General features: G+C 33.3%; 2 protein-coding genes across 4 annotated transcripts in view; one reads left to right on the forward strand and one right to left on the reverse strand.

The window, feature by feature from the left end:
• The window catches only part of LOC114253904 (39S ribosomal protein L13, mitochondrial), a 29,935-nt gene extending 9,023 nt beyond the window's left edge, over positions 1 to 20,912 (forward strand). Inside the window, exons 3-5 of one of the 3 annotated variants that reach the window (XM_036286389.1) lie at positions 1,516 to 1,596; positions 3,518 to 3,672; positions 20,645 to 20,912. In XM_036286389.1, coding sequence (XP_036142282.1) covers positions 1,516 to 1,596; positions 3,518 to 3,672; positions 20,645 to 20,878 — 470 coding nt within the window. In that variant the 3' untranslated portion in view covers positions 20,879 to 20,912. Of the gene's footprint in view, positions 1 to 1,515; positions 1,597 to 1,776; positions 2,134 to 3,517; positions 3,673 to 20,644 lie in introns of those variants that run through there. The other 2 variants (XM_036286391.1, XM_036286390.1) reach the window with 2 other exon arrangements.
• LOC118645412 overlaps positions 1 to 23,954 on the reverse strand; it is a 392,632-nt gene that overhangs the window by 184,387 nt on the left and 184,291 nt on the right. The window lies entirely within an intron of this gene.

Raw genomic sequence — 23,954 nt, forward strand, 5'->3', positions numbered from 1 at the left:
CGGGAAATAGCTAAACAGGCCTCAGACAATCTAAAAACTTATAATAAAACTTATTATGATAAGCGTCATAAAAAACCGTCTAGTTATAAACATGGCGATTATGTCTTAATACGTGATACTATTTCTAAGCCTGGAGAAGACAAAAAGTTGAAACCATTATACAAAGGCCCTTACATGATAACGAAAGTATTGGACAAAAATAGGTATGTCGTTCAAGATATTCCTGGGTTCACAATCACACAGAAGCCCTACAATTCTATACTGTTGCCAGACAGAATAAAGCTGTGGGTTAAACCTTTACTCATTAAGTAAGATCTTCATATTTTTGTCTCCTCTTTGAACACACACAATCCCTAGTATTATATGACATTATAACCAAAGATATTTTTAACGAATATGTATTCATTCCTACATTTATTTTACAGTTATATCTACATTTTATTAAGACTTTAGTATTAAGATCTAGTTATAAGATAGTTTTAAGAGGTTCCTTAATGGTCTCAGGTTATTTTATTATACATGTAAACAACGTTCCGAGTTGAACGATATGCCAGGCTGGCCGAGCTGTAAGAAATTGGCTGTGAACGTAGGTTAAGTTTCACATTTCCGTTTCCCCCACACGAAGCGCCCCGAGATTTTACTTCAATGCGCCACCGTCTTGCCAGGTCTCCTATTGGACACCAGCCAGACGACACGGGCTTAGGCCTCCTATTGGTAAATGTAGGCGCTCTTGGCGCACTCATACGGGCATCTGGGGAGCGAAGAAAACTTCTTCCCGCCATATAGGCAGTTAGTAACAAGACTCAAAACTGTAAAGAAGTCTCCAGTGAATAAACGACTCCTCGAACGGAACAACGTGTGCCCATTATTGCCTTCCGGCTTTCTTTCCCTCCTAACTTTTCCCCCCTTATTACAAATTCACATAAAGTCCCTTACAATTGATTGTAATTTTTGTAATTCACAATTTCGCAAAAAAACTCATGTAAAATGATTCTTCTTATATTTTTATATAATTAATCTTTAAGATACTACACTGACGCAAAAAAAATGGGACCAAAATTTTGACCAAATTTTTAGACAATCTTTAAAGTGACGTAACTTTATTATCATACCGCCGTCATCAGAGTAATCCAATGTGCAAGTAACTACGTGAAAGTTGCCAGTTGGATTTTGCACATTATGTGGTCTTGAAAATGGCCGATTTTTAAAATAAAATTGAATTTTTTGTTATGTATAAGTATATGTATGTTTATGTGTATGTGTATATTTATGTGTGGATTTATGAATGTAGATGAATGTGTATGTTTGTGTACATGTCTATGTGCATGTGTGTTTGTTTAATAGTGGGTGTTTCCTCCTCGTTGTCTAATGACCTATTGCAAACGTTCTTCCATGTTGATGCATGCTTAAATTTCTTGTCAGGGTATTTTATTCCAAATTTGTACCAGCAGTTCTGACAGATCATGAAAATTAGTTGGTCTCTCCAGATCTCTGAGCTATCCCATTAAATTCCAGATATGCTCATTGGGATTAAGGTCTGGGCTCATAGGAGGATGAGGCAGAATGGTAATCCTGTTTTCTCAGAGGAATTGTCGGGTAATTATTGCAATGCATTATTGCATATAAACGCGAAATTTTGTTTAATATGATGTCCCACTGGTGGTACATGCGGTTTTAAAACTTTACTAATGTAGCGTACTGCTGTCACTGCTAGTGGTGGTTAGATAACTAATTCAGTGCCCCATTGTACTTTCTTCTATTGTATTTTCTTTCAAGATTTAATCTATCAAGGATTTAACGCGCAGTTTGAGCAGGTTTTCGCCAGAAGCATGGATGATTTGGCGGTCTTCTCTAGTGATTCGCCTCCAGCTAGAACCTACACGATCTACACGACGATCAAATCTTTCTTTTTTTTTTGGAAATTTCTCCGAGCACGAAAAACTATAGAACAAGGAATTTGCATTCTTTCCACAACATAAAGCACCGTATTTCCTCCTTGTAGAAGGGCAACAATTTGTGCAAGTTGAATTTTAGTTAAAATGCAGCATTTTTTATTCGAAATCAAAACGTTTTAAATCGCAAAATCTGATTTTCAATAAAGATAATCTTGTATCAATTTTCTTCAAAACAAAACATAACTTTTGCGGTTTGTTATTCAAGACATGAAATTTACTTGCTGATTTTTAGCACGCGATTATTTTAAAATCTGTATTTCAAATATACGAAAACAGTCACCAATTTACTGTAAACAAACAGTTTACTCTTACACAGTAAATTTTTTAAATTTAGTTACTAGCTATCTGAATATTAATCATTGATTTTCTAAACATTAGAAATTTATCAAAATTTTTTGTATTATCTGTCTTTATTTAAAAATTACCTGACTTAAGTAATTGGGTTTCTAAAAATTAGCAATTTTCTTTTTCTTATACAACAACGAATAAGATTTGAATAAAAGTACACATACATACACATACATGTACACCCACACATATACATAAACTCATAAACATTTACATAAATAATTGCAGTGCAAACACTGATCTGAGCAGGCTGCTAAAATGGCGAACCTTTTGTTGACTTCAGTGAAATTGGCTTGTCAGCTATTCGCTATATTCAGATCAGTAAGTGCAAATTTCCACAATGAATTTCAGAATTACATAATGTGCAAAATCCGACTGTCAACCTTCACGTGCACATTGGGTCATTCTGATGACGGCGGTATGATTGAGTTAAACACGAATAAAATTAATGGGCAATATATTGATACCGTTTCATGGTATTCAAAAAATACTGTATCTATTCGCTAAAATACCCTAAAATACAGTGCAAATGTCAAACTCGTGCATAATCAACAAAAAACATCGTATTATCGTATTTTTTTAACTGCTTAGAAAAGAATGAGCTTTAAGAATCGGGATTAATATTAGCAAGATTTTAACAAGAAACTTATGAAAAATAATAACAAACTTTTACTAAAAAAATATATGTTTGGTTTTTATGCGATATAAAAAGGTCACACTTAACAAGTCAAAGGTTTTGTCTAGGGTTTCTTAAAGTAGAGTCTTTGCCCTTCAATTTAAAAAAAAGTTCATGTAATTTGGATGATTTTTCGCAAAGTTATATCACTTTGAAGATTGCTTAAAAATTCGGTCAAAATTTTTGTCCCGTTTTTTTTTGCGCCAGTGTATTTGAAAAAAGATATATTCCTTATAACATTTTTAATATCTCGCGCGTGTATGGTTACTCTTTTATCTATTTGAAGTGATTTAAGAATCCCTAAAAATTTATTAACATACTTTCAAGTTTCTAGAACAAATTTCTACTTTGTATTTTAGAAAAAATACAGTAATATCATTATCTCTAAAATTTTAAGAAACTTTCGTGAATAGAAATTGATTGGATATAAAATAGATAGGGTATAATATGCATTAAATTTTTCTTGAAAAATGTAATAAACATAATTATTAAAATTTTTATGTCAATTGCTAATATGTACTTAATAATTTTTATATAGACAATTGCGGCGATCATGTGGTAGTAATAAATAGCAAAGAAATTGCCTTACGCGGAGATGAGTGGCGAAAACGTGTATACTTTCATCATAATACATATCACGGAGGTGCGACTTGGACTCTTGCATGGGAATTACATCATAAAGATCCAACTTTGGTAATTAATTTTTCGTGATTACAAAATACTTTATAATACAAAATATTATATTTGATATAAATAACTACACATATATATACAAAGTGATTTTTAATGACTGTTTCAACTTTTTATTATGGAAGATGGATTATTGACTGCAACTTTAGTACACACATGCACGATATATGTATGTGCACAGGCCGTACATGTGTGTATTAAGGTTGCAGTCGGTAATCTCTCTCCAATGGTAGAAAGTTGGGACAATCATTAAGAATCATCTTGTATATATATATATATATATATATATATAATAGATGGTGATTTAGAATGACTCAGATGTCCTTGCAATTTATTCTTGAGTTAATTCTCAGATTTTTCCTTTACGAAAATTTTATCCAAAGTTTACTTTTCGAATTATTAAATGAAATAGTTACCAAATCATGGGAGGCATACAGAAGGTAGGCAGGGGCAGCGCGATTCACAGTCTAACATGGGTGATTACAAATTTGATGTCTTCATACTGCTTGACGGATAAATAATTTTACCAGGAATGAACAACACTTTACATGTAACACTTCACATATAAAAAATCCACAAGTCAATTGACTTATTACCATTAATGATTACCGAATAGTCATTTTGCAGCTTACTTTTATTAAGAAACATTTTAGGTTACAGTAATTACAGATTACACAATTACAGTAATTAGTCAGAAAATTGTTGTCTTTTACAAAATGTATTACGTATCAATGCTTTTGCAGATTTACACACACTCACATACGAACAAATCTACATTCCACTACCGATTAATTAATACTCTGCATTATTATGGTATCAGAGTGATATCATGATTTATCAACTGCAATTATCAACGGATTTATACACTTAAGAGAATCCTAAACTGCCTGTCAAAGTTGGGATCGATAATGTAGTCGTTCGTTTAATCTTGTTTATAAAAATCTTTGCCCTAAAACACAAGTTATGTAGCTTGTATAAATAGTGTAAGATCTTACTCCGTTTGAACAGATTAATGATGATTTTATCTGTCAGGAATGGTAGAGGGGTAGGATACAGTTTCACAAGGAGTTCTTTATAGTCTAGTATCCAATGTTCCTTTTGTTAATTTTACTATTAAGACAATTTACTATGCTCAATGATCTCTAACACAAACTTTATAGATATTGCTTGGACAGGTTCCGATAGTATGTACGACGAGTTAGACGGTCCCTTGCTAACTGACTATATGGCGCGTTACTTCAAATTACGATTAAAAGCTATAAAAAAAAGTTATTTAAAATCTGTAATAATCAGAAATCTGTAGTGAAAGCGCTTAGATGAATAAAATTTGACACAAATAACTTTTTTATGGTTTTTCATCGTAATTTGACGAATATAGTCTTATTCTTTAATTTATTCCGAATTGTAGGATATCATTCATTTCTATGTATAAGCTATATAACTTGTATTTTAAAGTGAATATTTTCATGAACAAGAATAAACAAATGACTCCACATTATCGACCTTGATTAAGTTTGACGGGCAGTTTAGCATTCTCTGTTCTTCAAAAAACATAACCTTGACTCATTTTGTTTACATTGAGTGGAGGTGGGGAGTCGTGTGGTCCAGTAGTATTCGCATGTGCATCTGTGGGAGAAATATTATTAAAAGTGCCAAGTCACGTAAATAATGATCGAACAGCCCTTTTTAAGGGCTATTAAGAACGAAGAAGCAAATCAGAATAATACAGTAAAAGTGGATAGAGACGAAATAGCATGCATAAGCATTAATAAGTGTGATATAGAGGTTAAGAAGGGCTTTGGGCCCAAAAGCACAGGAAGTACAATTAAGAAGCATGCGCAGCTAGAAAAACGATCAAAAGTTAAACAAAGTTGCGGGGCATTGTATAAGACCGTTAGCTTAGAAGAACTATGTGAAATTATAGGAGGATTGTAGATAAGTAAGAAAGCGGCTCCTTGCAAAGATACAAAAAAGTGGAAAGCGAGGAAAGCTGTGAAAAATCTAGTAATTCAAGTAAAATGATTGTGGAGGAATCAACAATGACAAAACCAAAGTAGCTAATAGAAAGAGACAAGAGAAAGAGGAGACTAAGGAGATAAAAAAGAAGAGTATAGATAAGATTAAGGAAAACAGTCGAAGAATTGGGACTCAAAGAAAGGAGAACAAAGAGAATGAACAGTTAATTGAAGAGGATTACAACTTGAACGAGACTACATTTGAAGCAGAAAGCATATTAGTGCCACAGGAGTTTACAACAGCGACGTCGGTAAATGGAAAAAGTGATATGATAATGGACCTATTAAATTCAACATCTCTTACAGATGATGAAGTTAACAAAGAAATACTTTAACAAAGTATACTTTAACAATAGTAACATTATTTTTAACTACAATGGGCAAACCGAAGTAAAAGACAAGGATAAGAATAAATTTTACAAAGCGGGATACAAAAGTGACTGTGCATAATCACGATAAGACTGAAGCAAGAAGAGACTGAAAAACGAGATACGCGTAATCATTTCAAACTTTTAAATTTACTATTAAAAGCTGATATAAAGCTGAACGAATTTTTAAACATTGGCTTTAGTACCGCCGACTTACGTTACAGTGGTATCGATAGAGCAAACATTATTAATGTACTAAACAGGATTAGTCAGATAGAATATAGCTTATTAGAGCGAAATACTGTGGTCAAAGGAATTATTACAGACTGGTTGGATAGTGTCGAAGAATTAGCGATGACTATAAACCAAAAAGATAATTAAAAAAGGTTTATAATTAGAAGGTTCAGTAAGGAGGCAAAACGCATGGAAAGTAGAGTAACAAAAAACATGATAACATTTAAGAGAAGTATGATGAAAACAAATATGGCCGTATATGGGAGCCTAATCCATATTAAAGTTTGAATGTACGTAATGGAAGTCAAGCAATGTTTCCGTTGTTACAGATTCGGCCTTTTTTCAGACATTAAAGCAGTCTGCAAAAACAAGGAGAAAATGTGTCCGGTTTGCGGAGACTTATTTCATGGCATATGCAACAAATCACTGAAGTGCTTAAATTGCGGTGGACAACACTGAGCCAATGACAAGCAGTGCAAAATATACTACGTAAAGAGATATTTTGAAATACGCTACTGAAAAAAAGTCAATACCGAGTGTAAGAAAAGAGCTATTAAGCCAAAGAACAGATTACAGAGATACCTTAACCCTTTAACGCTCAAACATTTTTTTCAAACAACGCACAAGATTTTTTCGTAAACTTTGACGGCGTAGACTTTGTATAAAACGGACAAACTTTTTATCAAATAGTACTTTTCTAGGAGGTTTTGTGCTCTTTCGAATGCCGCCGCGATAAATTGAAAAAAATGTCAACAACATCGAGTTTCTGAGCTTTTTTTCAAAAAGGCACGATTTTTTTTTGAGTAAAATTTTTTTTAAGTGGATTTTCTTTATCGTAACAAGTTTGGATTAGGATCGGAACTGCATAAAGCGTGCACTTTTTAGTTGTACTTGAAGACTATGCAGCGCAAAAATGTCTTTTAACATAGCGGATCGAATATGGCCGCTTAAATATCAGAAATTTTGGAAATTTCCATTTTTTACGATTTTTTCTATTCAAACAATCGTAATTTGATTTACTGATGCTCATTAATCACTTAAAAATGTTTGATCATATTAGTTTGTACCATAAAAAGTGAAATCTAATATGCGGTTCCAAAATGGCAGCTAGGATTGGCGGAAACACCGAAAAAAATAGTATAATTTGTAGTTTTTTGTATATTTTCATATACTAATGTATAATTTCCATATACTAAATAACTGGGGAGCACAAAAGCAACTGTGTGTGTGTACACACAACTAATTTAGGAAATAATTATAAATGAAAACTGATGATAGTACTAACTTCTAAATCTTTGCCAATGACTTCCATGTCAGAGTTACCAATTCTCACGGCGTGAAGGTGGACGATTATTTGAGAATCTTTGTTTTTTTGTATTTTTATATTTTATTTACTTTTTTATAATTTTTTATATTTTTATTTGTCAGTTAAAAAATTTTTTTCTTTGTAATTAAATCTAACTACTCTCGAAACATGTTTTATAAAAATATAAATTACCTTGTGGAAACGGAAAAAGACAGTAGATCTCCTACCGTTTGCACAGCCTGCTGGCGTGAGTATCTGAACTGGCATTGCTGGCTTGTCGTAGCTAATCATTGCGTGTGGTTACTAAATATTGGTTGTAAAATATGGACAGCTAACGTTTTAGTGTGGTACTTTATTTATTATATACCACATGATTATAGTCATAAAAAAAACACGAAACCAAATTAGTTCTCAAAAATACTGTTCAACAAAAAAATATAAAGTAAGAACAAATAAATTTTGTAAACATTGATATTTATATTTTTGTAAGACATGTTTTGAGAATCATTAGATTCAATTACAAAGAAAATATAATTTTTGTAACTAAAAAAAATATGAAAAATTATAAACAAATTAATAAAATATAAAAAAAAAACAAGAAAAAGATTCTCAATAATTGTCCACCTCTACACAGTAAAAATCGATAACTCTGACATGGAAGTTATTGGCAAAGGACGATTTAGAAGTTAGTAATGTCATTAATTTTCACTTATAATTATTTGTTGAATTGAATGTATGTACACACACACACACACACACACACACACACACACACACACACACACGCACGCACGCACGCACGCATGCAGTGTACATAGTTATTTTTGTATTTTCCAGTCACATTAGTACATGGAAATATATAAAAAACTATGAATTATACTACTTTTTTCGGTGTTTCCGCTAATCCCAGCTGCCATTTTGGAACCGCCATATTGGATTTCACTTTTTATGATACAAACTAATATGATCAAAAGTTTTTAAGTGATTAATGAGCATTAAATCGAATTACGATTGTTTGAATAAAAAAAATCGTAAAAAATGGGAATTTCCAAAATTTCTGACATTTAAGCAACCATATTTGATCCGCCATGTTAGAAAAAAATTCATCGCTGCATAGTACAATTAAAAAGTGCACGCTTTATGCAGTTCCGATCCTAATCCAAACCCGTTACAATAAAGAAAATCCACTTAAAAAAAAATTTTACTCGAAAAAAATCGTGTCTTTTTTTAAAAAAAGCTCAGAAAGTCAAAGTTGTTGACATTTTTTTCAATTTTTTGCGTCGGCATTCAAAAGAGCACATTTGAAACCTCCTAGAAAAGTACTATTTAATAAAAAGTTTGTCCATTTTATACAAAGTCAAAGTTTTCTACGCCGTCAAAGTTTACAAAAAAATCTTGTGCATTTGAGCGTTAAAGAGTTAATGAAATTAAACTGAAAAAATAACCAGAGCAGTAAAAACCCAACAGGAAAGGAAGAAATAAGATCCAGAAAATTAACAGTCAGAAGAAAAAAAATCAGGAGCAACACAAGCCCAAACAGTGACAGAATTATAAGAAACGAGCTCAAAAACAATGCACAGTGGTTAAAACTGGCAAAAACATGATCAAAATATGAAACATTCGTCAATTTGTATGAAAGGTTGGTATCCTAGGGTTTTTGATATCGCTGTTTACGAATCTAAAGTTAAAATTAAAAAAAACAAATGGCGTTTCCAAAATGGCGGATACATATGTCAGAAAAGTCTCAATTTTTGCTGAAATTTAGTACTCTAGGGTTTTCGAGATCGCTGATTGCGAATCAAAAGTCTAAATTCTAAAAATTAATGTTTTCTAATGTTTCTTAAATGATATTAACAAAATTTTATTACATAATGTTAATTTTAAATATACAAGATGTTTCTTAATGACTGTCCTAACTTTTTACCATAGGAGATGAATTACCGACATGTGTATTATATAAGTTGTGATCGGTAATTCCATCCCCCATGGTAAAAAATTGGACAGCTATTAAAAAACACTGTATATTAAAGTTTAATTAAAAGCTAGCATTAGTTTTATCTGATATATATTATACCATGTCAAACCCTTCAAATCAAATTTCCATTTTTACATTTTACACAGACCAACTTACTTGTTATTTTTTGAAAAAATTTAAAGAAATAAGAAATGGACCTGGATCGACTTAAATTAAGGTTTGATTACGGTTACGGTTTAATAAAAAGATTTGAAAACCAGTTACGGTTTGAGTTTTGATTTTTTGGCAAATACAAAAATGTAACCGTTAAAATTCCGATTTTTCAGTTTTTTTTTCGGTTCCGGTTTTTGATTTTAATAATATTATTTAATGAGTAATTATGTAATAGTAATTATTAGAATTTATTTTTAATAATATTTAGTAATATTTAATAACAATAATTTATAAAGAATTAAATATGAAGGAAGGAATCAATTTCAATTGTGCTACCAATAAATCTTGTTTAACAAAAAAGATGATTGAATGAGAGAAATAAGAGAGAAAGAAGCAAAAAAAAGAAATAGACAACAATCCGCGAAGTTGCAAACGAAGTAATAAGCAAAATGTGTATAATTATTTTTTATATTCGGAATATATATATACAGGGTGTCTCAAAACATGTGAGTCAACGCGTAAAAAGGTAGATGGGATCAAGAAGAACATAAAAGTCCAATATTGTCTTGGGTCAGGTCTTAAGTTAAGTCTTGGGTTAGGTTAAGTTCACCAATAATCGAGGTATTAATTGAATGAATGTATGATAAGCTTTTATTGAGTGAATGTATGATAAGCCTTTATTAATTTACTGTTCATAATTACGATAGCAATTAATTAGATTATTTGCAGATTTCATACGTTCATATCTCGATTATTGGTGAACCTAACTCAAGACAATATTGGACTTTTACGTTTATCTCGATTCCCTCTATCTTTTTACGAGCGTTGATCCACATGTTTTGGGATATCCTGTATATACATATATACAGGGTGAATTTTAATGGCTGTCCCTTTTTACCATGAGAGATGGAATTACCGACTGCAATCTTAGTACACACATGTACGACATATGCATGTGTAAATGCTGTACATGTGTGTACTAAGATTGCAATCGGTAATCTATCTCTTATGGTAAAAAGTTGAGACAGCCATTAAAATTCACCCTGTATATATAAACATACAAATAATGTAACAAATAAAAGATGCAACCATTTGAGATATCTTATCATACATTCAATTATAAGATAGTCTTGTTTCACGCATTCAACAAATTCAATGTATTCGTTATTATGAAATAATATTGGTAATTATACACAATAAGGGCGATTCACCGTTTTCAATGACCTTGATATATGTTGTTAGGATCATTATTCTGAACAATTTTTTTTATACATGTTACCGTCGCTCGACCTTAGTTTTTGAGTTATACACAAAAGTTTTCTTTAAATTTCTTGTTTTGATTTTATTAGTTTTGAAGCAGGAGGAGAGTAAAGTGCAGAAAACGCGTGGGCGGGGGTGGGGCTTCGCCGCACTTGGCATTCATTAAAAAGTTATTAACGCAAGTTTTATGGTAATAATATTAGTAAACATTGCTAGTCTATATAATCGACAAGTACACTTAACCGACACTTCTTTACTGTGGTCACATACACATACGGGGGGAGGAGAGTACAAGTGGGTCTTATTCTCCCGCATCCACCCCGCTTACAGGGATATTCTGGGCAAAAATGTGTCAAAGTACGGTGCGTACTTTTTTTGAGAAAAACTATGTCAGTTAAGTCGTAATTTAAGCCGAAGATCCCCCTTGCACTCCCATGTGCGTGCGTGTGTGACCACAGCGAAGGAGTGTCGGTTAAGTGTATTTCTCAATTATGTTGACTGTTAACATGTTCAATGTTTACTATTATTATTATCATAAAACTTGTGTCAACCCTTTGCGGCACACATTTTTCTATTAATCGGATTTTTATGAAAATTGGTATAAAAAGGTTTTTAGAGTCGCTAATTACAAATCTGCCATCAGATTTCAACGATTCTTTTTCAAAATGGCGGATCCAATATGGCCAGTCACGATTTTGAGTATTTTTTATCGATTTTTTAATAGAAATTGGTATACAGTTTATGCTCTATGTACCATTGTCGAAAAAATGAAAAAATATAAAATCTCAAAAAAAAATTTTTGTCACCCATTATTTAATTTTTCATTTTAAAATTTCAAAAATCTGACCTACACATAATCAACCTAGAAAAGCTAGTTCTGTACATCAGTTTTTGTAAAAAAAAAGTAAGAAATTTTTCAACATTCCGACCCGAGAAAATTCAGTATACTAATTTCCATAAAAAACCTGTAAAAATACTCAAAATGGTGAATCGCTATATTGGATCCACCATTTTGAAAAAGAATCGTCGAAATCTGATAGCGGATTCGTAATCAGCGGTCCAAAAAACTCTTGTATACTGATTTTTGCAGCTTCATGATTCTTTCTTCTAACATACATTTATTGTAAAAACACACTTTTTTTTACTATATTTATATAACAAAATTAACTAATAATAAAGGAAAATTACACCCTACCAAATACTACTAAAACTCTTACTAAAGTAAAATTACAAGAAAAAATAATAAAATGCAGTATTTGGTGTCCGAAAAATTAAAAAAATTATTCAAGATAGGTGGTCGACCACTATGTTGCAAAGAGTTAATAACTTTTTAATAAATGTCGAGCGCGGCCTAAAATCTTTACAACATTACTTAGGATGACTTTGATAACATATGTGAACTTAGGGGTGGTTTATGCTTTAAGAATGACAATATTTTTTATTATTAAACTTTTATTGTAAAAAACTTTTTAATAAATGACGAGCAATGATTAAAACTTTGTACGTTACTCAGAACAGTGTCCTTGACAACATATATTAATGTTATTGAAATCGGTGAGGTCGCCCTTATTATGCATAATTACCATAGTACTATAATGTCAAAATACGAGTACATGAAAGATTTTTGCATACTTATTACCTATGACATAGCTATTGGCAGTAAGAATAGGTCCTATGTTTTTGTTTCATATTTTGTGAAACAATACATGTGCATATTCCAAGATTCAAAATATTTCATTATATTTTTTTGGAATAATGTTTTCTATATCCTTAAAATATGAAAGCACTAAAAATTACATGTTGATGCGCGATTTTTTTTATTATTATTTGATTATAACACTTTAATCATTAATTTTAATCACATAGGACATCAAACATAGTGATTAATAATTTGATGATCTTACAGTTATTATTGTTTTAGTTTTTTAAAGATGAATTTACTACAGTAATATATATTTATTGGCTAAATAATCATGTTTGGTAAGAAATTTTGGCATTAGAAATGTAAAAATATTATGCAAAAATAAATTGCAAGAACCGAAAAAATATACCGAAATAAATCATAAAACGAAAATAGCTTTTTAGTTCCGATTATGGTTCCGGTGTTGTAAATTTAGCAGAACACGGTTACGGTTTACGGTTTTGGTCCGGCTAAAAAACCGTTATGAATCAGTTATGGGGGATTGGTTCCGGTTTGTTCCGGAGTTTGGCACAGGTAATCTTTTTTTTATTTCTTTTTAAACATAATAAAGTTTTAAAATTTTTAAGGTTTATCACGCCGTTTTATAACGGAATTTTTATATCGTATTTTTTAGTTAAAGTTATATTTAACATAATATTTTACTTAGGAAATGTTAATTTTTATTAACTATACATCAATCAAGTAAGTAACGTTGTTGTTACAAACAAATGATATGTATTGATAGAAAGCTCTAATAGTTTGACTCAAAGACAACCTCGTGAATGAAATCACAAATTTACCCCTAATTCTGACCTCCAAAGTCATGTAAGAGACTTACGATTTTCATGACCTTTGTGTACGAATAACTCCCATAAATGTGTTTTTTTAACTATAAGTTTGCAGAAATTTAGTAAAGGCTTAGAAGTAGAACAAAATCATGCTTTGACGATTTTTAGGAAATGTTGAAAAAATAAGTTTTGGCCATGTTTTTAGCTGTTTTGGCAACGGTGAGCTGGAAAGAAATTAAAAACAGCTGGGATAAAGATAAGCAATTATCAACATATTGGCAGAGAGCAAGTCATCTCGAACATCCCAAGAAGGAAACCATACCCCAAAAAAGGGAAAGAGAGGAGACGACAACAAAATACAATATTATAAGAGAAACAAACTTATTGGAAGTGGCAATTTATACAGAAGGGTGAAAATATTTTACTCGATCTATTTGAACTAATAAAAAAAATAATACCTTAAAAAAATACGTCTGATACGGGAAGAAATAAAGACTCAAGCAATGATAAAAATTGGACAGGAAAATGAATTTTTTTCCTGGAACGTGAGAGGAGTAAGAAGAAAAACCGAGATACAGATGTATTATGCATAACAGAAATTAAACTGAACCACAAAGATAAGTTTGCAATTCCCGGTTACCATATACTAAAAAGCGACAGAGAGACGGATAACAACGTGGCAGCTGGGGAAGTGGCCATTTGTATAAAAAAAATACAGTTTGTAACGATGTATTTCCTATTCGGGCATAGCTCGTCGGGAATCTAGGAGTAGGAATGGTTATGAGATAACATGCGGTTTTTACAAGAAAATTAATATATTTTAATTTAATTATTTACAATGAACATATGTACAAGCTGTTTACAATAAAAACGTGTGACTCTGTGGATCAGCTGTGCGCTGACTCACGTGCGGCATTCGGTGGAGCCTGCGGGGCCCACGGCGTGGCGGCGGGTGATGCCTCGTGTCGAGGCGCTGGAGTTTCGTGGTGCGGCGGGTGCGCGGAGTGGTGGGCAGTAATTATCCGTGCTCGGAACTTGGAGCGCGATGTGCGCGGTGCGAAACGCGTCAGTTTTTTGAAATTTTGGTATCATAGATAATTTGTAACAGGAAGCGGCGGCGGCTTCGAGAATGCTCGGAAGAGACAGAAAACTCTCGATCTCGTGATACCGGATCGTATTGTAAGGAATGGAATGAGCCGCGGCTGTGACTTCGGCGAAGGCGGAGAACGCTCTACCCTCGACTTGTGGACTCAGGATAAGGAACTTTGGAAGCGAGTGGAGCCGAGAATTCTCGGCTAAAGCAGAGAACATTCTACTTTAGTCTTCGGTCGCAGGAGGCTCCTCGATCGTATCGGGCGGACTCGGTGTGCCGGATACGATTTGATCGAGGAATGATTCTTATTCCGCTGGGACGGTCTTTTATATGTTCCTGGCGGAGGAGCGGGGATCTTTGTGGGTCCTGGGTTCCCTCTGCGCTCAATCTCCCGGCAGTCGGGAGATTGGTTGGGAAAGCGCACGGGCCGTTGAGACGATCTTTGTCTCAACGATATGAGAGATTTTATAATATGCCAATGCCCGTATCGTGGCCCGGCGGATTGTCGGCCAGGCCATGCGCGGTCAATGGATCCCGGCAGACGGGATTACAAATTTCAAATGAAATTGTTTAAGCTAAAGCCTGCACACACAGAAATTACAGGAATCAAGATCAAATCACAAGCAAACGATAAATACCCAACTATAGTTATAGTATATTGCAAACTCGGAATCTATATGCATCCGCAGGTAATGGTACGAATTTCTGGATTAATTTCAAGACGAAAGCATCATAATAGTAGGAGAATTTAATGCACACAACGTTTCATAGAACTGTGACAACACGCATATCAACGGCAGCCTAATAGCAGAAAGCTAAGCAAGAAAAGTCTGTACATCGTCAATACGGACACAAGATCCTTTCTACGAGAACCTAATAAAAACACGTCAAACATTGATTTAACAATTTGCTTACTGGATCTATACTTACAGGATCAAACAACCAAGTAGACGATACTGAGGGGCTCGGATTACTACCTAATAAAATGTGTCATTAAAATTGACACTAGAAGTAAAAAAAAACAAAATTTCCATCAAAAAAACACTGGATTAAATACAAAGAAGAAATGACAAGGAACTTTACATTAATCAACAATGAAGGATGAAACGCCTACGAAACATATACGGTTGTTACGAAAAAAAATGAGAGAAACAATCATGGTGTTAGAAGACAGGTATAACAATTTCGAGGATGCGTAGTCGTCAATTTCCTTCGACCAATCAGAATTTTATCCAAGATGTTAAAAGCAATATGGCTCCTCCCATATTATTGTGAAGTATAGTTAAAGGTTATATTGTGTTTAGATATTAAATATTCTATTTTTACGGAGAAGCTATGCCAACGTGCTGTGTAAAAAATTGTAAGAATCGTACGAATCATAATGGGACGAAAGAAATTAAGTATTTTACTTTTCCTAAAGAAATGTCTGTCAGTAATGGCTTAATGCCTGCCAAAGAAAAGAAACTGATATGAAAGTTGATTCGGGTAAGTTAATGTAATGAAAATGTTAATTAAGTTAATGTTTTAACTTCCAACTCAATATAATGTCATTATTACGTGTGTTATATTATGTGTGTGTTATATTATTATGCTGCATTTAAATATGGCGCCACATTTTGGATAAACATTTGATTGGCTGTCCTATTCTCCGGCCGCTATTATGCGCAATGTTACACCTGTCTTCTAACACCATGAGAAACAATAATAATAATATGAACAGGAATGTTGCCAAGATTTTAATTGAATTCATTTTAGATTGTAAATTAAACTTATAAAATACGATATTTATCCAACAAGTCGAGTTTTATAAACGGAACTAAACCAAGATCAAGGGTAACTTACCCATTATTAAAGCCAATATCTCAAGAAGAAAATTGCATAGAAAGCAAACCTAAAGATCAATTTTATCTATGAAAATATCAGACTTACTCTCCCCAAGAGTCTGATAAAGGTCATTGACCTACCTAAACTGTGGTACTGTGACCCTTATTTTGGGTCGGAGATCCACCTGGGGAAAATCAAGAAGAAGAAGAAGAGAAACAATAATCATGGCAACATTCAAAGGAAAAAGACGAAACATAGATACTCAGGATAGCCAAGACAACCATTAAACAATAGCTCCTATCAGGTCTTAAAAAACATATTGGATAAGGTGGGACGAGGACTGTCAAAAATCCATTGATGATAAAAAACAGGCCTTGAAAAAGTTTAGTCAGACAAAGAGCATGGAAGACTTTATAGAATATAAAAAAAACAGCTAGAACCAGACTTTTAATAAAGCATAAAAAGAAAACAGTCTTACAAGAGTTTATCGAAAGCATCAACAAAATCTACGGCATGGTGTATGTGTGGAATAAAATAAATATATTCAGGAACCCAAGAAGATACATAGAATGATATAATTGGCAATCTAAGGACAGGGACAAGGAAATTGAATAGACCATTGGCATTAAGTCACTATTCTGGGTACTAGTAAAATCAATTCAACAATTACCAAAAGATCATGCACAGTTTTTAAATATACCAATAACAATACAAAAAATTAAGAGAGCTATCGGATGTATCCGAAAAGATTCAGCACCAGGTAAAGACCAAATTGATTACGGAATGATTCAAGAATTACCGGAAGAATACATTAATATTATCAAAAGGTTTTTCAACATTTTCGATGCAGATATAGTACCTAAACAATGAAAAAAATACCAAATACTATTTATTGACAAAGTAAAAAAAGAAAGTGTTTGGCCAATGTCATTATTATCCTGCTTTGGCATAATATATGAAAGAATAATCAAGGAAAGGCTCAACTGGGCAGAAAACCATAAAGTATTCAACAAAAATTAATTTGGACTTAGAAGAGGCAGATTGTGCCTTGATAACTTAATAAAAATTGTTTTATACATCAGAATCAGCTTCTACAATTAGAAAAATATAATGGCAGCCTTCATCGATATATCGGCATACAATAATGTCTTATATGATGTATTAATAAGTAAACTAGTAGAAGCAAGCTGCCCCAGTAAAATCATCAATATAATAAATAACTGGATAATAAAGAATACGGTATAAGTGTAACGAGAGCCAAAACTGGATGTTAGTAGCTTAAAGTATATTATTGTGTACAAATCTTAGTTACAAACGTTTCGGCGCATTATTTTCGGCCATCTTCAGTGTTTAATATAAATATGGTACAATTAGTTCGTTATTTGGTCGTTAGAGATAACTTTTCAGTGCACATAAGGTTGTAGAACAATGTATATTTGTTGGAAGATGCCAATCTTCTCCATTACTCAAAAAACTACATTCTGTTAAGGAATTATATTACGGTCAACAACTCATAATTAAATAAATCAATAAATATTGGTAAATATCTTATTGTGATATGGTTGAGGTTCTCATGCTTCAAAATTAAATGAATAAATTCTACCTCTAGTCCGTCATGTTTACGAATTTCTGTATTGATAGCAAGTAATGATTGAAATAATGAAATAGATAAATAGATGTAAAAATAAGTTAAATTAAAATTTTTGTCTATAGATAAAATAGAAAAGAGACGAAACGATTAAGGAAAGAAGTGTAAAACAGTCATACGTAAAACTTTGTTGTATAAGTTTATAAAAATTATGTTAAAAGAGAAGCTATTGAATCAATAAATAATTAAATTTGAACTAACATTATGCGTGAAATAAGATAAAATAAAGTATATTAAATATGAATTAAAATTAAGACAAACGTAAAAGGTTAAAATTCATAAACTTGGATGTAAAGTATTTGAAATCGTGAATAAAATAGAACTGACCTATTGTGTGGACAATTAATAGTCACTAAAAAGGAAGTCAAGTACGACATTCTCCACCACTGTCACAGTCACTCTGAACGATGAAGTGTATGTTGTCAGGTTCTAGTATAGACTGCGAGATGAGTTGTTTATATATTTGGAAAGGAGTCAAGGATGGAAAGATAAATATTATCTAAATATTCAGTATCATTTTGAATATTGAGGCCTTTTGTTTTTTTATATGGAGCATTTCTGATATAAGCCTTTTGTTATAGTTGGATTTCCTGTCTAAAATTTTTACTGAGTCCCACTTAAAATCATGCTGGAATTCGGTTCTATGCCCTAAAATACAGGTCCTATTAATTTTACTTTTGTGTTCTTTTACCCTAGTGATTAATTTGCGTTTTGTTAGTCCCGCATAAGACGCATCACGGGTCGAACGCACTTTTTGTGACTGGAAAATGTGGGTCAGCGTGCCGACAGGCCCGTTATAACCCTGTTTTCCGAGTCGTGCGCTTATAGGTCTAAATTTTAAGTCAACAAATTGAATCACTTTAACTCGAGACTGGACCAGATGCAATCTGTGGTGAGAAGGAGAAAGGGTAGGTCGTTAAAAAATTTAAATAAATGATAAAGTTTTGCCTAAAATGAACAAAATATTTATTCTAATAACATTTTTTAAAGTGGGAATACAATTTAGATGCTGAAGTCGTGATTTGAAAAGTTGTAATGACGGTAAAATAATCGGATTTAAGACGCATAGTGAATATGTAAATAATTTTACAGATATACAAGTGTGTGGTGGGCGGAGAAAGGAAAACAGAAAGAATTTTCTATTTTCTAATTTTAATTTTATAATATAATTATAATGATAACTGAAGAACAAGGGGATAATTGAGAGGTTAGTAGATTTGGCTCCGGAGAGTAATGAGGTGACGGAGCAGAACTTAGGGGGAGGTCGTTGGATTGGAAGTAGATGAGAGTCGAGGAAACGTTAAGTTCTTCAACGGTTGGGAAGAAGGATTCGATTAGAATCCTTGGTTGTTGGAAATAAGAGGGAATTATTTAAAAATAATTGCGTGTCCTAAAGAATTAAGAACGGAAGGAAATAGATAAGTAAAAAGAAAAAAAGAAAAGAAATTGTGATCGTGGGACTTACTTATTACTGGTTCTCGAACAAATCTGTCTGAATCGAGTAGATTTCTTGACCGGCTGGAGCGGCACTAAAGTTTATTCACGCACTGATTTTGCATAATTATATTCTACTATAACTACTGCTATATACTGATTTTGTTATACTAATGTTACTACTCTCGAGATGTAGATGGTTCAAAGGTTCTAATTGGTAGGACTCTTTACAGGATTATGTGGATGAATTTTAAGTTTCCCTATTGGAGGAATTGTTATTTCTTTTTGACAAATCATACATTGCGTAATCTGTCGAAATTTTCTGTTTTCTTCCAAATTCCTTTAATTTTATCGAAGGAATCCGACCTATCGCGTTGGGTCCAGTCTATCTTTCTTTCAAGTTTAAAAGATGACATTCTTTATCGTACTAAACATGCTACTGTACAGTTTGCAGATGGAGGAAACAGTTATTTATTTTTTACTAATGTTTGGATTCTTTATTGCTTGTTTTTTGTGAGAAAACGTGAAACCTTGCTTCGAACGTGAGTTTGTCTTTGTATTTTTACGTTTAGAATTTATTGTTTGTTAACTCGATATTTAAAATGAGTTGAAATTATCAACTTGGTCATTTCCTCCATCCATGTTTATCGTCACTTTTCTAACGGACTAATCTTAGGCACATGAAAAAATTATCGGAGACTATTGAAACGGAATTTCTTTTGTAATCTTATTTGTTACTCTGACGAAGGGAAATCGTGGAGTCTGCCGGACGTAACAATATCTTTTGGCTCATCTATTGAATACAAACATCTTAATCAATAAATACCGCTAAACATTCTTATTTTATCTATTCCGTTTTTTCGCGTAAATTATGATCGTAATATGAGGCAATCAAAACGAACGGAACGGAATTGCGGAAATCTAATAAATTTTGTCTTCCGCGTTTCCCCGCTTCATGTAATAGTATCTTCACTTGTGTTGGATGGTTGAAGTCGCGCCGTTTCTGTTTACCTTCTGTTTGCCTTCCGTGATTTGATAACTATTTTATTTAATAATTTAAAAAGTAACCTTTGGATAAAATTTTTATAAAAAAAAGATTGTTTCAAAATTAACTAAGGAATATGTCATTGTAAGGACACTTTGGTTGTTCTAAATTACCCTGTATAATTATGTAACTAATTATATATAATTAACAGATTGTAGAAAAAGCTGTATACAGAGCACTACCAAAAAATTTACAACGGAGGTACACTATGCAAAGATTGCATATATTTCCGGATGAAAAGATACCTGAAGACATATTGAAAAATATTAGTAATCAAATCAAACAGCTAAGGGCTGTCCCTATTCGATTAAATCGTATTCCACAAAAGGAAGTGGACAATTTCCCGCAACTTTTAAAATATCCCGAAAATTATATTTTTAAATAATAGATTCAATAAATAGTAATTCAAAATAATAATATACATGTATACTGTTTTCAAAAAAGTTTCATAATTTCTAGATCTTATGTAAGTAAAAATAAAAAATATTTGTTATAGTTCTAACATATTAAAATCTCAATTTATTATATTATTCAATTATATAAAATTTATTTACAAACGTAGAAATAAATTTAAATATAAAGATTTATATTATACATATATGCGGATATGTATGATGTAAATTATCTTGCAAAAAGTTTAAAATTTTTATGTATATAGAAATGTTCTAAAACATATATTTTTATTTAAATTGTAACGACCGTTTTCCTATGCGGGCACAGCTCGCCGGGATCTAGGGTAGGAAGTGTCCTGAGACAACAGACGCAATTCGGTACAATTAAAAGAGAAAATATATTTTACTTTTAACTATTTACAATATTTACAGTGCTATTTATAAGAGAGCGCGTGACTTCGAAAGTCAGCTGTGCACTGATTCGCGTGCGGCGTTCGGTAATGCCGGCGGGGCTCGCGGCGCGCGACGTCCCGCGGTGGGGCACTCGGGTTTCGAGGTACGATGGGCGGAGGGCGGTAATAGCCCTGTTTTTGTAGCTGGATGGTCGGCGGCATGCGCGGTGCGGAGCGGTGTTTTTCGAAAATTGCGGCTGATTTTGACGTTTCCGTGGAAAAAGTGTGTCAGGAAACGGCAGCGGCCCCGAGAGTATTCAGGCGAGACGGAGAACTCTCGATCCTCGTATCATCGGGTCGTGTCTAGAAGGATTAGAGCGAGCTGCGGCCGAAGGTAAAGAACACTCTACCCTTGGGTTGCGTGCTCAGGATAAGGATTTCGGCGGCGATCGTGGCCAAGAGCGCTTGGTTAAAGCGGAGACTGTTAGTTGAGAAGTGTCTTTAACTCCACCAAGACGGCCTTTTATACACGTTTGGGTGGAGATTCGGAGATCTCAATGGGTTCTCGGCTTCCTCCGCACTCAATCCCCTTTAACGGTCGGGAGAGTGGCGAGGAAGCGCACGAATCGTTGAGACGATTCTCGTTTCAACGAGATGGAGATTTTTATGACGGGCCAATGTCCGTATTGCGGCTCGACGGGTATTCGGTCGGACCGTGCGCGGTCGATGGAAGCCAGTGGATGGCAGGTTTGTTACAGAATTCCTTAAAAAACATTAAAAACTATTAAGATATTAAAACGTTTTTAATTTTTTAAACTATATACAGGGTGTCCCAGATTGAATTATTTTTATTTTACAGAGTACCTACAAAGAAGATAAAATTTTAAACTAGTAGTTTTAAACTATCAGTGATTCTTTAATGCGATTGCTTCTTGCCTTTTAGTTCTTCGTTGGATTTAGAAGCAGAAATCATTCATAATGAAGAATCACTGAGCGTTCACTGATCCGCTCCGTCTGTTAAACGCGCCCAATGGTTACGTTCACAGAAAACAAGTGATTAGTATTCGGTCAGTGATTATTGGTCCTTACTGTTAGATTTCTAAATTTAGACCTATTATATTAGCGAATTACTCAACTGTTGCGCAACGATTGTTTTTTGAATGTAGTCATTTAGAAAGATTTTAGGATTTTAAAGCAAAAAGAAAAAAAGGTAATTATTCAGTTTAGGGGAGGCAGCTCCGATGACCTTGACCTTGACATATGTCATCAAGGTCACTCTCTTGAGTGATCTTTAAAAGATTTTAGCCGTCGCCCGTGATTCGTGTAAAAGTTATTAACAAAAAAATTTTATAAATACGACACATAATTATTCAGTATAAGAGTACATCACATGGATTTGTGATTTTTTATGCGTAAACGAGGTCCATCCACATTCTGCCCTCCCCCCCCCCCCGCTTAAAGTGTAACGATGTCCACGCTTGTACTTTACCACAAGGGTTTGCAATTTCAGATTTGAAATTGTGGCCAAATAGCGACTTTAAAATGTTTGGGTTAGGTTAGGTTAGGTTAGATTAGGAAAAAATACGAGGTTGGGGGTGCAGGAGGAGGGCCGAGCCCCCCCCTCCGCCCACACGTTCTCTGCACCACACTTTGCATATGAATTAGCAAACATATAAATCACGCATTTCATGTATTATTAAGTGATATAAAATATATATATTCTGGAAATTAAGATAGATAACAGTGATTGTGCAATTTAATTTTTTCTATATCAATAATGAAGACTTTAGAATTATAAATTTTCTACTTGTACTGTACCACATGAGTTTGTGACTTTATCTGACACCATATAGATAGAATTGTAATATATATACATCAATTACAACATTTTCAGTTTATTGTTCGGTCATTCTCAAAGTGTAGTGCAGTGAACGTGTGGGCAGGGGAGAGGCGGAGCTCCTATATATACTACAATTCCTATATATACTCCCTTCTATATATACTTCCTATATATACTCCCTTCTATATATACTTCCTATATATACTCCCTGTTTACACTCGACTACATTTAGTAAATACTACATGCCTATAAAATTTTATTAAAAATTTTGCACGAATTTATTTCTGTCTGATTGTCACTGTGTCCGTTTGTTACTGTGCCCGTTTTACTCAGCCTGCTGTGTCCGTTTATTGTGCGCAACTGGGATTCACTCATAGAATCGACGTCCGGAGAGTCGAAGTACTCTCTTATAGTACCTGCGACGAACAGAAGCTCCGTATAGGAGAAAGACCGGATCAGCTCGAAGACCGTGCTGGCTTGTATTGTATATCTTCTCACGCTTATAATAAACTTGTTGAAAGCATCTGTGAATTCGAATACTTCGGAAACGGATCATCCTACGATTTGCGATCATCTCTTCATTACAATTTATCAGTAGTGGGATTTGGATCCGGCCCAGCACAATTTTTGTTATTTTGTTTGGCAAGATAAGCTTTTAATTTTTTTTTCGTTGGACGCCGAAGACGAAGAGTATACGAATACAGTCATAATTCCGAGTGCAAGAGACATAGTCTCAGACTCCATATTTCGAATTTTGCGAACGTAAGTTGCAGTGTGCCAATTCACTAGAAGAGACGAGCGACGTTGAAGGAGTTATAGAATTCAGTGCAGGAAGCG

Source organism: Monomorium pharaonis, chromosome 4, assembly GCF_013373865.1.
Source record: "Monomorium pharaonis isolate MP-MQ-018 chromosome 4, ASM1337386v2, whole genome shotgun sequence".
NCBI classification, from domain to species: Eukaryota; Metazoa; Arthropoda; class Insecta; order Hymenoptera; family Formicidae; genus Monomorium; species Monomorium pharaonis.